Source organism: Parasteatoda tepidariorum, chromosome 6 (assembly GCF_043381705.1).
Source record: "Parasteatoda tepidariorum isolate YZ-2023 chromosome 6, CAS_Ptep_4.0, whole genome shotgun sequence".
Classification (NCBI taxonomy): domain Eukaryota; kingdom Metazoa; phylum Arthropoda; class Arachnida; order Araneae; family Theridiidae; genus Parasteatoda; species Parasteatoda tepidariorum.
In genome coordinates, this window is record NC_092209.1 from 45,221,707 (window position 1) to 45,237,974 (window position 16,268).

A 16,268-nucleotide genomic window follows, 5' to 3' on the forward strand; every position below is an offset into this window, starting at 1 on the left:
GATTCTAGAAAGAAGTAGAATTAAGTTTTTTCTTGAATTAGTTACTGTAAAGATGTGATATATTTTTCTACAGTTGTTGCATTTAAACAATTACTAAGTGCATTCATAATCACATTTTATGATTGTATATTTAGCTATACAAATTAAAAGAACATAGTCAACTAACTAATCTTGTGAATGCAAGAAAGTACAATCTACTAGTCAATGCCAATAAACTAAAAAGTTTACTTTTATACTTAATAAAGGATGCAAGTCATTTTAGAAAGAAAATTATATTTATATGTGTCTTTTTAAATTGTTTATAATAGTTTTTAAATATTTCTGTTTTGATATAAAAATGTATATATGCTAATTTTTGGCTATTAAGTGCTCCCTAAAATTTTCTTGAAAAATTCCTACCTAAAATATTTCAAAATTTCACTGCACCTCCTGAATTCTATCAAAGAGTGTTTTTTTTTGTGTTATTTGCATTTTCTTAAACTCTCATTATTTAATTACTGAATTTCTCTTTTAATTATTGAAATCTGTAGACCTTTCATTGTAACTGAATAGTTATATATTTTGAGATGAAATTTGAGCTCAAAATAAAATGGGTATTTTCCCTTTTGAATTACTGAAACTAAATAGATATTTCTTTTTAGAAAGTTAACACCATTATATTTTAAAAAATAAGAAAGTTAAAATTTACTTTGTAAAATTCTGGAACAGATACTATTCATTGGCATAAATGATAAATGCAATATATATGAAAACAACAGAGTCCATAAAACAATTTTGTGGACTCTTATAATCAATCATATGCAGGTTTTTTAAAATCCTAGCAATAGTGAATGTATGTATAATTGTAGTACTCCTAGTATGCTATTAATGGTTTTATGGATCCTGAAAATTATCTTTATATTGTTATCAAACTGATTAATAGTCATTTTAGCTGAGATAAACTGAGTCAAAAAATAATTTTAGCTGAGACAAACTGAGCCGAAAAGAGATTTTAACTGAGACGAAATACAATTTCTGGTGAGACAATTTGATATTTTGCGAGTAGCACCCCTGTATTATTTAATAATACTTTTTAGTGGTTGTTTGACATTGGCTCTTTATAATTGAGTATGTATCATATGCGTATTTGTATATGGTAATAATGGAGAGAAAAAAATGGAAACATTTTTGTAGGAGATCTGAAAGAGTAGTTGCTGTTTTGTAGTCCCAAAAAGAACTCTTTAACGTTTTTGGACAAAAAGAAATGTTGAATTGAGTTTCTTTAACTAAATGTTTTGCGACCAGCTTGAATATGAGCATAGCTTCTGTGACATGGTCTAAATCAAGATCCAGATGCATCATTCTACATGTGGCAAGCCTTATGTTTTTAAATTTTAATTATTCTTAAGATTAAATTATTAATTAGCCTATGCCAGGGATGGTGAACCTATGGCACGCGTGCCATTTATGGCACCCGACACAATATTTTGGGCACGCCACCGATCACATTTGTTATTACACTATGAGTTGTTATTACTCAAATGCTATTACACTATGAAGCATATGTAACAATTAAATTAAAATTCACAAAAAACACGCAAAATAAAACAATTATTAAGGAAAAAAATTAACAATTAATGCTAAAAAAGCAATTAATAACCATAAAAAACAAGTTAACAATAAATAACTAACAAAAAAATAAACAGTCCTGCTTAAACTAACATCTTACAACGTAATATAAGTTATTTGTCATCTAATATGCAACAACAGAAGTCACACTGATGTTACTTTAAGTTGAATTACGCATATAACTGAGACATTGCAAAATAATTTTTTTTTCAATGTAATTAAAGAGTTTTGAGTTGATAGTATTTAGTATTATTATTTTCCCAATAATCACGAAGGCAAAATTGTTTGACGGCACGTCTATGACCTCATTAAACAATTTTTTGGAAAAAATGGCACGTTGGTGTATAAAGGTTCGCCACCCCTGGCCTATGCTAATTTGTTTATCATAAATAGACTTAATATAAAAATAAATTTTATATTTGCAATAGTCAAATGAACACCAATTTAAGTTTTCTTGGGTTAAAATAATATTTATTCTATTTTGAGTATATTTTGTTTGTTTAAGAAATAATATTCTTAAGAAATTGTTTAACATTGTTGCTAATTTGTCTCATTATTAAAAGGTGTGGGCTCAAACAGCAAATTGCAAGAGGTGTCCCAGATGTAAAACAGCTATTGAAAAATCTGAAGGCTGTAATCATATGACATGTAGAAATTGCAGTGGTCATTTTTGCTGGTTGTGCCCCTCTGAAACTGCTCAAGTATGGGCCACTGGAAATGAATGTTATGCCCATATTAATAGAGCACATACTGGACAATTATTTGATTACAACTGATAAGGATATTTAAGTCAAGCATTACTACCTATCTTTAAAGTAAGTTACTCTTGGCTTTTTTTTTCTTCAAATAAAAATATAAGATCTGTTATTTATGTATTTAAGGGAACAAAATAGGTTTAAAAATTGACTTTAATAACTATGTATCACCTATATAAATAGAAGATATGTATTTAAAATGAACTTTAAAAAAATCTAAATTTTATTCTCATTAATGTATGTAGTGCAAAATGTACCGATGTTTTAATTTTTTTAACTTGGTAGTTTCTGCAGATGTCCAAAATGTCAATTCCAATATAAATTTAATTTCTATTTTTGATTTGTTTTTAATTAGTTTCATATGCTTATACATTTATCTGAAATAGTTGTTGCTATATCAAAGTTATTGCTATATCACAATATACCTCAAATCGGGAGTTCATTATTATTTTAAGGCATGATTGCATTTGAATATAATAACATAATTTATGAAACCTGTTTTTTACTTTTCGTAATTTAACTAATAATTCTAATGTAATTAAAAGCCATTATTCCTATATTAATGTAGCATAAAAATGCGTGTTTAACATTTTTTTTAAACAAATGATAAAACTTGAATTAAATTTTGTAAGCAAAATCATTATATATCTTCTATGTATTTAAGACTTTACACCAAATTTGTACATTTTGTTAAAAAATTATAACTTTTTAAATGAAATGTCCACTTTTGTGTATAGAACACTAAAAAGAGGAATGCCTGAATAACTTTTGGTCTAAAAATTTAATTTTCTCGTTCTGATACTCAATTTTTATGGTTTGAGGGCTTAACCTTAAATTTCTTAATTAGTGTAGATGATATTTTCAGTTATAAAATCAGACAAACATACTTTCTCTGAATAAGCATGTCTTTTTGTTGAATTTAGAGTTTTGTTTATGTCATAGTCCGAATCTGGAAAATATGCTTCCAATAGTTTTGACAGGATGATTGTTGAAAGTTAGGATCCCTTAATGTTAATTTTACTTTTTGCTTATTAAATATGCTAAATCATAGATTTGTATTTCTAGAAAGAAAGATATTTGGACCTCTTAAGTTTTTTTTTGGATCAAGTATTTGGAAGGAAAAAAAATGAAAGACTTTCCAAACAGTTGCTTGTATCTTATAAGCCAATTTCAAGAATCCTACTGACACTTTTTTTACTGTAATTTCTTATAATGCATTTTATTAATCGAAATATTTCTGAATATTGATTTTTAAAAAAAACATATTCATTGAAATTTTTGTGGCCCATTCAAAATAAAATGGTGGTCTATTTGGTGCTAACTTGTTTCAGAAAGAATATGGATGGTTGACTGAATGTAAAACAATTAACAAGCTTCTTAAAACCAGAAGAAATTTATTAAAAACTTTCGGTGTATACCTCTGCCTATGTTAGCTTACGAGGCAATGTGTGAACAGGCTTAATATTCTAAGAAGTTTCATAATTGTATTGAATTTTGCACATAATTTTACCATTGAGTTTTCTGTAATTTATATATTCTAACAGGTCGTGAGCCCTTAAATTAATTTAAGAAAATTACTATCAGAACATAAACAAAGTGTAAGGTTTGCCTTGTTTTGAATTTTATCTCTTATTTGGCTATATTGGTGCACGATATTGCTGTTTGTTTCGTTGACATTGAAAGAACGCGCTATAATGTAAGCACTACAAGTATAATGATATTGGATGGCACACTTTTTCAAGATGAAGTGTAAAAATCATTCATCATGGCCATCTGTGCTTAGCTTTAACAGCCAAGCATCCATATGCATAATTATTTCAAATACTGAAATGAAGGATGAGAAATATAGTCTCAAAAATTACCAATTATTATAAAATCTATTTTTTAAAAAAAATTAGATGCTTGCTATGGTTCTGCCATAAAAATTTTATTCTCAGAAAGTTTAATAAGTGTGTCAACAGTTGGTGCTATGAACTAAAAAACAAACAAACTATAAAACAATATTTTTTGCAGCTTGTCAGTTTTTCAACTGAAATGTCTGTATTGCAGGGCTGATTGTGCTTCGGAAAAAAATTCGGATTTCCGGAATTTTCGCTAGCATTGATCTGGAAGTTTCCGGAGATCGAAGGTCCAGACGTTTCAAAAAATCATTAATCACAGAAGTTTCCGGAAATCAAATTTTCAAAGGTCGAACTTAAAAACACAGTTTATTTTATTTGTTTGTAAGGGAGAGCCAGAGAGATACTTTATAAGCTTATATTCATGATTAATATTAATTTTTTGTAAATAGTTGTTATAATCATAAACTCAAGAAAGAAAGACATTTGTAAATTTTAATTACTTCTCCAGATCATCATAGGTATGTGTAAATGGTATAGGTATGTGTAAAATTTTAAATATATTTTAAGTAAACTAAGAAATATTGAGAAAAGGGAAAAAAAAACCTTATTTAAATTTTTTTCAATTTAAACTGTTTTTTTTTTTTTTTGTTTGTTTTTTAACTCAAGAAATTTTCCGGAATTTTGACTTGGGCTCACAATCACCCCTGGTATTGGCATCTAACAATTGTGTTAAAAAAAAAAAGTGCAAACATTGTTCGTCAGTTTTACACAGCCAAAACGCCATCAGTTGGTGAATTTAGTAAATAATTTTATAAAATTTGTTAGAATTAACTATTTGCCATAGTAGAATACTGTGAACCATACATTTCTGTTACCTTCAGTTTTTTTTTTTTTTTGTATTGATTTTTTGAATCATAGGTCATTTTTGGACACTTGGTCAATAATTATCATATTTAAAAATAATTTTTCATAAGAGTATTTTTTATATTGTATTTTTATATTGTTTAATTTTTTATTATTTTATACTCAAAGTGTCTATGTTTCGTAACTATTTTTATATGTATCTATTTTATCTACATTTGTAAACACATTGTATAGACAATTGTGATTTTGTATCTTGAGCTTACAATGCCAAATATATTTGAATAACTTTTTTCCCTTTAAATCTAGTTCCATTTTCCTAGAATTTTATGTTACTTGAATTTTCCATGTACATTTAAGTTTTGTTTTGTTTCTTTGTTAATGTTAACTGTATATTATTTATAAAATTAGCTTTAAAAGGGATGTATTTCAAGATTAATTAAATATAATATTGAAATTCAATAAAGGAGTTAAGATTTTATAATGTTTAATTTTTGTTTCTTACATATTTACTGATTTAAAACTTACTTTTTGGGGCTATTTTATTGGGAAATTATAAAAGAAATATACAAATCCTTTTTATTATTCTACCAAGAGTTAAATAGCTTTATTATTTTTAACAGAGTGGCACAAAAATTTATGTTGATATTTGTAGTACTAATTACATTTTTATTAATACATTAAGTAGGAAAAATTTCCAAGTTCTTATATTATTGTAAAAGATTTTTCTTGCCATTTTTAAATTCTTAAAAGAAATTTAACAAAATATTTCAATTATGTTGAAATAAAAAATCTAATTTATGTTTAAGAATGTAAAATAGGCATATCACTCTTTTATAACATATCAGATTTAGATTTTACTCTCAAATGCAATATTTTTTTTTTGATTAACTACATTCTAAAAATTTGCATAATAATAACTATACGTCTTAAACAATGCATTCAGTCTAATATTTTTCAGCAATAATTTTTTTTTAAAACTTGCATTTTTAACAAATAATATTTTAATTTGGAAAGAAATTGTAATATGTTTTATTATCTTAAGATGTAGCTGATACACGCTTAGAGCTTATTCAGGCTACAATTTAAGGTTAAAAGGATATAAAAACTGTCTACAAACTCTGTGATGAATAAATAAATAAAAATTTAATATTTCATCATTTTTGGGGGGGAGTGATGAATATATGTGATTTCAATGAAAAATATTTTTTTAGTTAATATAAATGTTAAATTTCTAAAATTAATACAATGCTAGAGCTTAATAAATCACACATATTTTTAGAAGTACTTTCATCCCATTCCCATAATTTTACATGATGTGATTCATGCAAAAATTGTTGTTGTTTTGAATTTAATAATATGCCTGTGATATTACAAGTTTGTTATATGTATAAATAAATTTAAGCTTCTAATTAATACCAATGTAAAAATTATCAGGTAAAGAATTACATATGCATGAATTTTTTGTAATGACAATCTATTTCTACGATTCCTGTCAATAAAAGGTAAAACATTATATATTGATATATTTGTTTTTGAATTAATAAAAAATAAAGTTTTTAAGAAATACAATAGTAACAATAATATGAAAGATAGCTAGTCAATGATTGTCATACAGATGAAACTGATAATACTAAAAAAATAATAGTAATTAACTACATTATTATTAAGATATAGCAATAAATGTTATGAAAATATGAATTTCTTTTTTCTGCAAATATATTTCTAAGAATGTATTAGTGAAAGATAAACCTCTATAACCTTTCACAGCAATATCGTGCAAACTAATCTATTGATTATTTGATAACGTACCTGATTTTTAACATAACCTGATGTTTGAAAATTTTATTTTTAGAAATATCAGATCTAAAAATGAAAATTAAAAAAATTTAGGACAAAATTAAATTGGAAATGTGCAAACATGTCTCACAGATGACACACATGAATAATTCAAAGTATTTAAAATGAATCCCAATTTTTTTAAACTTGTTTATTCTAAAAATTCAACTTGTTTGAAAATATGTACCAATATACATGATTTACAGAAAGTAGTATAAAAATGTCAATAAAATCATAAATAACACAAAAACAATGAAGTACACAAACATACAAAGAGAGTTACATCAAATAATTTTCAAACCATTACATTAGTATATATATATAAAAAACAAAATGAGAATTCATTGTATATATCAAATTGAATTAAATTATTTTTTAATATTTTAGCACAGGAACAATTTATTTATTATTTTTTCTAAGGGTTGGGAGATTTGGGTCAAAGATTTGAGGAGAAAACAAATTTTTGTGGGTCTACTGAATATGCGTGCAAAAGAAAATTACATGTTATGAGTTATCCATATTTTTTGAAAGCATTAAAACATCTTTTGCAAAATTCCATAATAGAAGATACAAAACAGAAGTTGCAACTGATGGATTCCCATCCCATTTAATTAAATAAGGTTATTGTTTTGTTTGTTATTAAAGTGAATTTACTAAAAACTCAATAAACAATGTTATAAATTAGTGATGCACCTATTCATTATTCTGCAATGCTATCCATGAATAATGTAAGCAACTTTTCTAAATGACAGGAACTTCGTCCCAGCAGAAAAGTTGAATTAGACTAGTTATCTATACTTAAAAACAGTTGAAATTGCTTGAAAAAAATTACATTTATAATTTAGGCCTAAATTTATTTAAAGTAATTAAATTAAAGCTTATTTTTACCAGTGAATAGGGAATTGTGATGACATTAAATCTTTATGTGAAACAAATGTACCAAATAAAATTAAAAAAATAAAGAAACTTCTTAATATATGTTTCAAAAGAAATTTAGAATGCATATAATATCTAGACAAATATTTTGTCATACATTCATTAACCTTTTACTAAATTTTCTAAGTTATAGTTGAGAAAAATGACTTAGGAATAAAAACAATTTCATTTTAGTGTAAAATAAAATGTCTAATATTAAGTAAAATGTAGCTAAAATAAAAACCTTTCAATAATCACTGGTTCAGAAACAGTTACCACACATTAAAATTGTAGCAATGGCTTTTAAGTAACTGAAATATTTAAAAAAAAAACACATTCCTAGGATTGCAAAACAATATCAGAATCACATCTTTTTGAAACAATCTTATAATACATATAAATATTGGTATATACATACTTAGTTGAGCATTTTTATTTTGGACTTAAGTTTATAAATTGTGAAACAGCAAAATAAATAAATATTACTTCATATATTCTAACAATTTATACACACCTTTCTTTTCAACAAGAAAAGCATTAAAAAGTTGATTCTATAGACATTTCTTTATATTATATTTATTCTTACATTTCGATAAATTGCCATTATTTTAGGCCTTTAATCAGACAGCAGCTTTGAGTTTCCACAGTTTGAAAAATAGTAGTTATTAGTAAAATTGTTTTGTTATAAATTTACCTTTATGAAAAAATAAAGATATATTTTTAAATGTAAAATATATAATGAAATCTATATTTAAAGAAAATTAGTTCAAATGGTCTTATATATAGATTTACCATAACTTTTTAATTTTCATAACAACTGTGCCGAACCAAATATAAGTAGTCATTTTAAGGTTGATGAATAAAACTCCTCACTTTATAATTCACATGAAGTATTTCTTAACTTTAAAAGAAAATCATTGAAATCAAAATATTAACAAAAAAACTATCAATTTTGCTGTTATTTTTAAAAATAGAATGAGTCCAGTTAGAAAGTGGGGTAAGTCTCAGGCTTATAAAGGTTAATTGAATTAAAAAATATTGGCAATGATTAATCAATTTGGGGGATTTTTTTAACTTTTTAATTTGATGAAACATCAAAATGGAACAATTATTATTAAAATCATAAAAAAGTAAATGACTTTTTAGAAACACATGGACTTATTCCACTTTCAAAAATAATAACACTCATTTGTTTCCTATATACTAAGAACCAACAAATAAAACTATTATTTTAATTTAAGTACGTGTAAACAGATTAAGGAGGCTGAATTTGTTCTATAAAGCTGAATTTATACACAATCTTTAAATACCATTAAAAAAACTGCATGTTATACAGCTTTTTTTCGTAATACTAATTTTATATAGATTAAAGCAAATTTCTGCACAAACATCTAAGAAAGTAGTGAACTGATTTTTGAGCCATATTTTACAATTGATTTTTCCTAAAACCTTTAGCATAGTTTTCATTCAAAGAATGTTTTTAATATGTATCTTACAAACATAATTTCAAGGCTCCATAACAAAAAATAAAAAAAGCTTTAAATTGTGATTTGGAAATAATTAAACCACACATGTTATGTTAGTCTACTATATTTTTTTTAAATATTTATATTTGTTTTAATTATTATTACATATGTAACATGTAATTACTATATTAAATAAACTCCTAAACGTGATTCATAACTTTCTGAAATACTTAGCTGACAACTTGTTATTTTTTTCCTCTAAGATTTAACATTAGCGAAGAAAAATAGCTGTGTATGCTTTAGGAAGAAAAAAAATCTTACCTTATGTTTCTTAAAAGTTAAAACAAAATAAAGTAAGCAACTGATTCTTCACATAATTAGCTGATACTCCAATCCAATTACATATTAGCAAATTTAACAAATACAATTGATACCATTTTTTTAAATTCATTTACTAATAGTAAAGACCAACATTTTTGTGAGAACTTATTGTTCGGAATAAGACTATTGTTAAGAATCTGTATTTTTTTAAAAGAAGTTGCAATGTAAATTAACTGGCAAAAAAAGCAAACGGTTTCTGCTTTTTTTCCACTAAAATACTTTTTGGAACCGGTAGCTGTGAAAGAAATGGTGCCATGCTGCCCAACGTACATTATATTATTTCCATTTTATTTAACGTGGTGTATTTCTATCTGGTTTGTACGACTTCCCAGGATGAGAATTTAACCGAAAAACGTAACATACCAATACCGAATATGTAATTATATTTCATTTTTAAAGCATGTTTAAATACAATTAAAATTAACATCTTGTCTGTATTAATCAGCAACATTCCATACTCCCTCAGTAAGCCATTATAAAATGTTGAGCAGTCTGCACGAATGGGGAGCGCAGCTATAAAAGGTTGAGCTTAAATGAGTTACTTCCCAGAACAATATAGTTTCTCGATAGTAGAATATTTATAATTGGAGAAAAAAAGGAAGACTTCAAATAATTCGGAGTTTTCTGTAAACTGATAATTCAATAAAATTGGTTTTAAGTATTTAGGAAGATAAATTTTTCATGTTATTCAACAAAAACATATTGAATTATTGTAGAAAGAACTTTCCATAATACAGAATAGTGTATCCAACAGCTTTAGGAAAAATAACAAAAAATATGGCATCAATACAAAAGAATAACTTTAAATGATTAAAAATGGTATAAATATATGACAAATCAAAAGGGAAATTTGTAAAAATCGAATTGTAAAATATACCTCTATAAAAAAGCATACATATAATATAATTGTAATTGACATCATCTGCAGTTTACAGTTGAAAAATGAAAATGACACCCTGTTTAAAAATGTGACACATAGCATAAATGTTTGCTAAAATAAAAACAAAAATTAAGCCAGTTTTGTAAAAGACAAAAATTTTTATCTTTGGTGCGTTAAATTTTTGGTTTTGTAACAAGCTGTCCAGTTTGTAGCCAAATTTGAAGTATTATACATTTGAGAGTTGAGATATTTACATAATTGAACTAAGTATTTATTATTAACAGATAGTAAAAAGCTTTGGGCTTATTTAAGATGCTCAGCTAATTCTATAATGAAACTTTTTCATACATTTGCTACCTAAAATGATCAATAAATAATTTCAAACTTTCAATTTGTTTTTGAAGTTCTCTCTTCTCAGAATCCAGATACATCTTTTCTTGCATAAGTTCCTGAAAAAATATGTTTTATAAGTATCAAAATTAACATTTTTGAAATTGCATAGTTTTTATTCTCTTGGCTTTAAAAACATGTAAAGCCGAGTTTGGGACAAAACAGTGGTTTTAGGATTATTTGAGTATTCAGAATAAAAATTTAATTTAATGCATTATTAACATAAGGAGCAATACATTTTAATTAGATTAATATATTTAATTACCTTGTCAAATTCATAAAACAATCCCTTATAAAAGTTTCAATGGACACATATTAACACATTTAGTAAAATAATAAACAAATCTGCTCACATAAGCTTTTATTATCTTGCAGCAATCTCTAGCTGCTTAAATACAAATTTTAGCTGTCTACCGTAGCTATAATGGCTAGCATTATCTGACTAATTGTTTTTAAATTATTTTAATAATATTGTTATAAATTGCGCTACACAGTGTTCAAATTTAAAAGAATATATTTTTTAAAAAATTCCCAAAAAGCAAATATCAGTTTGTTTAGTGTTTTATATGAAAAGCAATATTCTGGTTACAATAAAAAAATATGTTTTTCTGCAAATATTGCAAAATAATTTTGGAAAACGTTGAAATTTAAATTCATAGCTCCTATAAGTTTCAATGGATATAACTCCATAGTAATTTCTCCTTTTATGAAATATTATGCAATGTTATAGATTTGAGTTTTTAATCTTTTTTGTAGATACCTAAACTCTTCTGTCAATACATTATAACAGTCGTCACTCTGTCAACACATTTTATTTCATATTTTATAACTGTCATTGAACAGCCGACTCAATTTTGGGTTTATAACTACTAATGTTCAACCCCTACCCTAGTAATTTTGAACCCAATCCAGAAAACAAGCAAACTCTTGGATCAGTACCGTATGATTTGTTATGGGAACATGGAGGACTTTGTGACTCAACAGATTTAACATGCACCAATCACCATTTACTACGCGGGAAGTCTTCGGCCGACGGGGATCGAACCCACGCCCTCTTGGACATGGGCCCAGTGCCCTACCAACCAGGCTATTCTGGCCCAGCACAGCTACGTTATAAAATACAGGTTTAAAAAAACAGCATACTAAGAAATCTGTTAAGAATGTTCGAAACATCAAATATAGATTTCAGCAAAATTCGCCAAGATTAATTTTTAGTATTGTTATTAGTTTTTTTGTCCTAATTTCAGCCTATAAATGATGCAAATAAAATAGAATTATTTTGGTATTTCTTAACTATAAGGGCCTTTGATAGAGTGAGTAGTGAGTTCCATTTTTTGCTTAAATTGTTATCCTTGAACTAAAGCTACACTAATGTGCCATTAAAAACAGCTAGGTATTTATTCTTTGAAAATCTGAAAACAATATTGGGGCATATGTACCTCTTCATACAGCTATTAATTATTAAACTCAATCAACTGATATTTACACATTCAAAAACTGACATAATTATTCATTAAAAAAATAATACTATAGTTGGTTTTTTTATTGTTAACATTGTTTTTGGTTTCCTGAACTAGAAAACTGAATTCTAGTAAGAAATTTTGGCAATGTTTCATGCATTTTAAAGAACCCCTTTAGACGTACTATTATGTATGACGTGAATAACACAACTATTCTGCACATTTTGTTGAACTTTAGGTCAGAGAACTGGTAAAAATAATCAAGTCGAATTTTTTTGCTATAAGAACATTTGAATAAATAAAAACTGTTATTCAAATCTATGTCAGCTTAAATCAACTAATTAAACTGCAAATATTAGAATTCTTTGAAGAAAAAAAAACAATATTAAGCCTTTTCATCTTGCTCCCCCATCAGAATGACAAGGGAAGTTTCCACTTCAATCTCTCGTGCCATATTATTTCTGGGCTGGAATGTTCGAAAGTAACTTGCCAAAAAGGTAAAAACATGTATATTTGTGATTAGCCCAAGAGTTAAAAATAAATACATAAGTTGTACATACATTTAATTTTACATAATATAAAAAATGACATATTACATATTGAAAAAAAATGGCACTTTTTTTTTTCTTCTAAATTAAGCAACTATTAAGAGGTTAAAATACAGACTCATGATATATTTTATTAATTAAAAGTAACAATAATAAAATACAATTTATACAAAATAAAAAACAAATATTAAAAATCAAATATTAAAAATCTGATATTTACTTCTGTTCTTTTTTGAAGGCACTCAATTTCAATATTCGATTCTTGGTTTACAACATTTAGTTTTTGGCAGCTTTCTATCAAAAATTTCTTTTCAGAAGTTTGTTCTGCAAAATAATAAATAAAAATATTAAAAACGCTTTAATATTTTCAAATAAATATATTATATTATTGCTGAAAAATGCTTTGTCCCAAAAATTTTACCTATTTTACAAGTAACTGTTTTCTGTTCAAACCATGAATCTTACATCTTTCATTTTAAAAATCAAATATTCTGACAATTTAAAATAAATGGTTCATTACTACATTAGTAACTTTATAGAGCAATAGTTTTCTTTCAAAAACATTAGAAAGTGTTAGAAGTCAAAATTATAAGTTAACTTTAAAAGAATATGATTAAACATTTCTTAAATTATACTATTTTTACCCAAGTGAATAATAAAATACAGCTATAATAAATAAAATATAGCACAAAAAATTAGAAGCTTGGTTGTGTTTGGAATAAAATCCATTTATAAAATTTCAAATTTTAATTTGACTCTTCAACTAAATTTTTGAAAAACTGTAAAGTTGATAAGCAGACGCATACTGTAAAGATATTTACATTTTAATCGAATATTAAAAAGAAATTTTGAATTTAATCTTTAATGAAAGTTAATAACAGCTAGAACCCTTAATTTTTAAAAATTTTTAACAACTTTTACTTTTTATTCTATTCACTTGCTGTTATTCTATTAACCTTTTAAGTACTGATACGACTTATAAATCCCACTAATATTATATAAATATAGTATTGAAATGATACAAAATATCCCATTGAAGCTTATCTATCCCTGTAATATATGACTTACCGTTTTATCATTACTTGTTGACAGCACGCCATTATTTGAAGTTGAATATCACTTATGAAACTATTTAGCAGTTGTTGATACTTCGTTGACGTCATTTTAAGATTACTTTATTTCACTCCTCAATTCTCAGCTTTGACAAATTTTTCAAGTTTTTTATATTTTTTATTGATTCATTAACATTTTAAACTAGTTATAAAATGGAGTATCAAATATTTAAATTTAATTAAAATTTTATAATGCGGTGTAAGTTCTAAATTAAAAATTTTATGAAAATTAGAAAATCATATTGAATATTAAAAAAAAATGCTTGTCAAAATGTAAAATAGACATTATTTAAAAGAACAAATTTCGATCTGTTTTTATAATTTTTTTAATAATTTGAGAAATTTTTAATAATTTGGTTGACTTCTTCAACTTTAGATTTCAAAATTACCAAATAAAGGAGGAAAAATATTTTTTTAAATAAAAATAAAATTATAAGATTGGGACCAATAGTAAATTCTAATTTTTTTAATGATAGACCAAATCATTTACCATTTCATTAAATTTTGAATAAAAGTTTATCACATAAAAAAAATTTTTAAATATAATGCAAGTGAAGCATATATATATATGGGTCATTCTCACAAAAACTGTCATTTTTCGGTTCATAAAATCCCAAAAAAATAAAATGAATAAAAAGCTCTGAAACTTTTTTTATTAATAGAAATATGTAATGGCATTATAAAGAAAATATATATCCTTTAAATTATACTTAATATTTAAATTAATTAATTAATTTCACTATTTGAAAAGTGAGGGAATGACATTGATAGTGAGGGAATGATATTTTATTTCAATACATGTTTTTCTCTCAGTTACAGCTACCTCAAGTTTGAAAATGATAACATATTAAGTATATCTATTATTTATTATAATTTAGTTTTATATATTTAATAGTTTTTACAGGTTTGGGAAATAAAATTGGCTGGCACGATTGTCACATGGAATGGGTGGTAGAATTTTTTTTTATGTCTGTGTTTGTGTATTTATGTATGTCTTTTGGAAAGGGCCATTTTTATTTTCCTGCATTTGTGGGAGCCATTACATCAATTGTTACATTTTTTGAATGTAAGATCTTTACTTCTGCGGTATTTTAATTTTACATGTTACAAACAAACTTAATTAATGATTTACTGTTTTTTTCTCTTTGTATAAAATGCCTTAGATTCTATGTATTCAAATTTAAAAATATAAGATTGGTAGGTTTTTATGTTAATCTTTAACATCTGTACTACGTACTTTAACAAGATTTATTAAAATATTTGAAGCTGGAAAATGTATTTATGTGTGAAAGTGATACCTTATTTTTCTTGATGAAGTTTGACAAAGTAAAATTTTATTTCAAAAGGGCTAGAAAAAAATATCTTATGCAAAATATATATTTTTGAAAGTTCTTTATAGTTACTGCTTTTTGATTTTAAAAAAAAAACTGTCTGGTTATTTTTTGCGCAAAGATTTTAAATTTTGGACTCCTTGGATACTCCTTGGATTTCTTCTTCTGATCTCTGTTTGAACCCTGCCTATTTTATAAGTTCCCAAATTATAATGTTCACACAAAATTGATGCATCACATGCAAAACACGAAAGAGAGCGAAAATTCAATATGTTATTCCTTGCACTGTATGCAACTTGGTGAACTTTCATTGTGCCAGTGAATGGTTTAATTTTTACCTCAATTAATTTATCACATTTTTTTATATCCTCAATTGAAACTTCAAATAAAGTTACTGAGCAATTTTCTTTTAATACAGAAACAAGTGTTTCGTAATTATGCACATCTTTTCCTTCTGCCACTCTCCGATCTGCTGTTCTTTTCATAACAGCTCCAATTCCGTCGGGAGCTCCTTTTCCATGTCCGGATTCATTATAGTTCCAAGTAAAGTTTAGAATACCAGGAGTAAGCTGTTTTATATGTTGGGATATCAGATGAAACATTTTTCTGTTTCTATATTGGGCTGATGGCCCATCACTTAGCATATGAACATGTTTTACTTCACTTGTACTCATAATCCACTTTGTTGGAGTTTTTCTTCCATTGTTTCCTTTTCACTCTTAAGTTACGACTAGTCATTTGTGAAGCAGGTTTCACTCGTCCTCTTTCCTTTTTTTCCAGGTATTTAATTCGTTCTTTCTGTTTTAAAATTAAAGAGGAATTTGACTTCATTCGTTCTCTTCTTTTTCGATCATATTCTTATTTCTTTAAACGAGCTTCTT

At 25.7% G+C, this 16,268-nt stretch overlaps 2 protein-coding genes across 3 annotated transcripts in view; one reads left to right on the top strand and one right to left on the bottom strand.

Moving 5' to 3' along the window:
- LOC107442858 (uncharacterized) overlaps window positions 1-5,549 on the top strand; it is a 26,880-nt gene extending 21,331 nt beyond the window's left edge. Inside the window, exons 6-7 of the mRNA XM_043047379.2 lie at window positions 2,172-2,423; window positions 3,429-5,549. Coding sequence (XP_042903313.1) covers window positions 2,172-2,384 — 213 coding nt within the window. The 3' untranslated portion in view covers window positions 2,385-2,423; window positions 3,429-5,549. The remainder of the gene's footprint in view (window positions 1-2,171; window positions 2,424-3,428) is intronic.
- Window positions 5,550-10,724: 5,175 nt separating this feature from the next.
- LOC107442879 (uncharacterized) overlaps window positions 10,725-16,268 on the bottom strand; it is a 98,531-nt gene continuing 92,987 nt past the window's right edge. For both annotated transcript variants that reach the window (XM_016056551.4, XM_016056550.4), the window contains exons 17-18: window positions 13,165-13,268; window positions 10,725-10,995 (exon numbers count right to left, since the gene is read on the bottom strand). In XM_016056551.4, coding sequence (XP_015912037.1) covers window positions 10,900-10,995; window positions 13,165-13,268 — 200 coding nt within the window. In that variant the 3' untranslated portion in view covers window positions 10,725-10,899. The remainder of the gene's footprint in view (window positions 10,996-13,164; window positions 13,269-16,268) is intronic.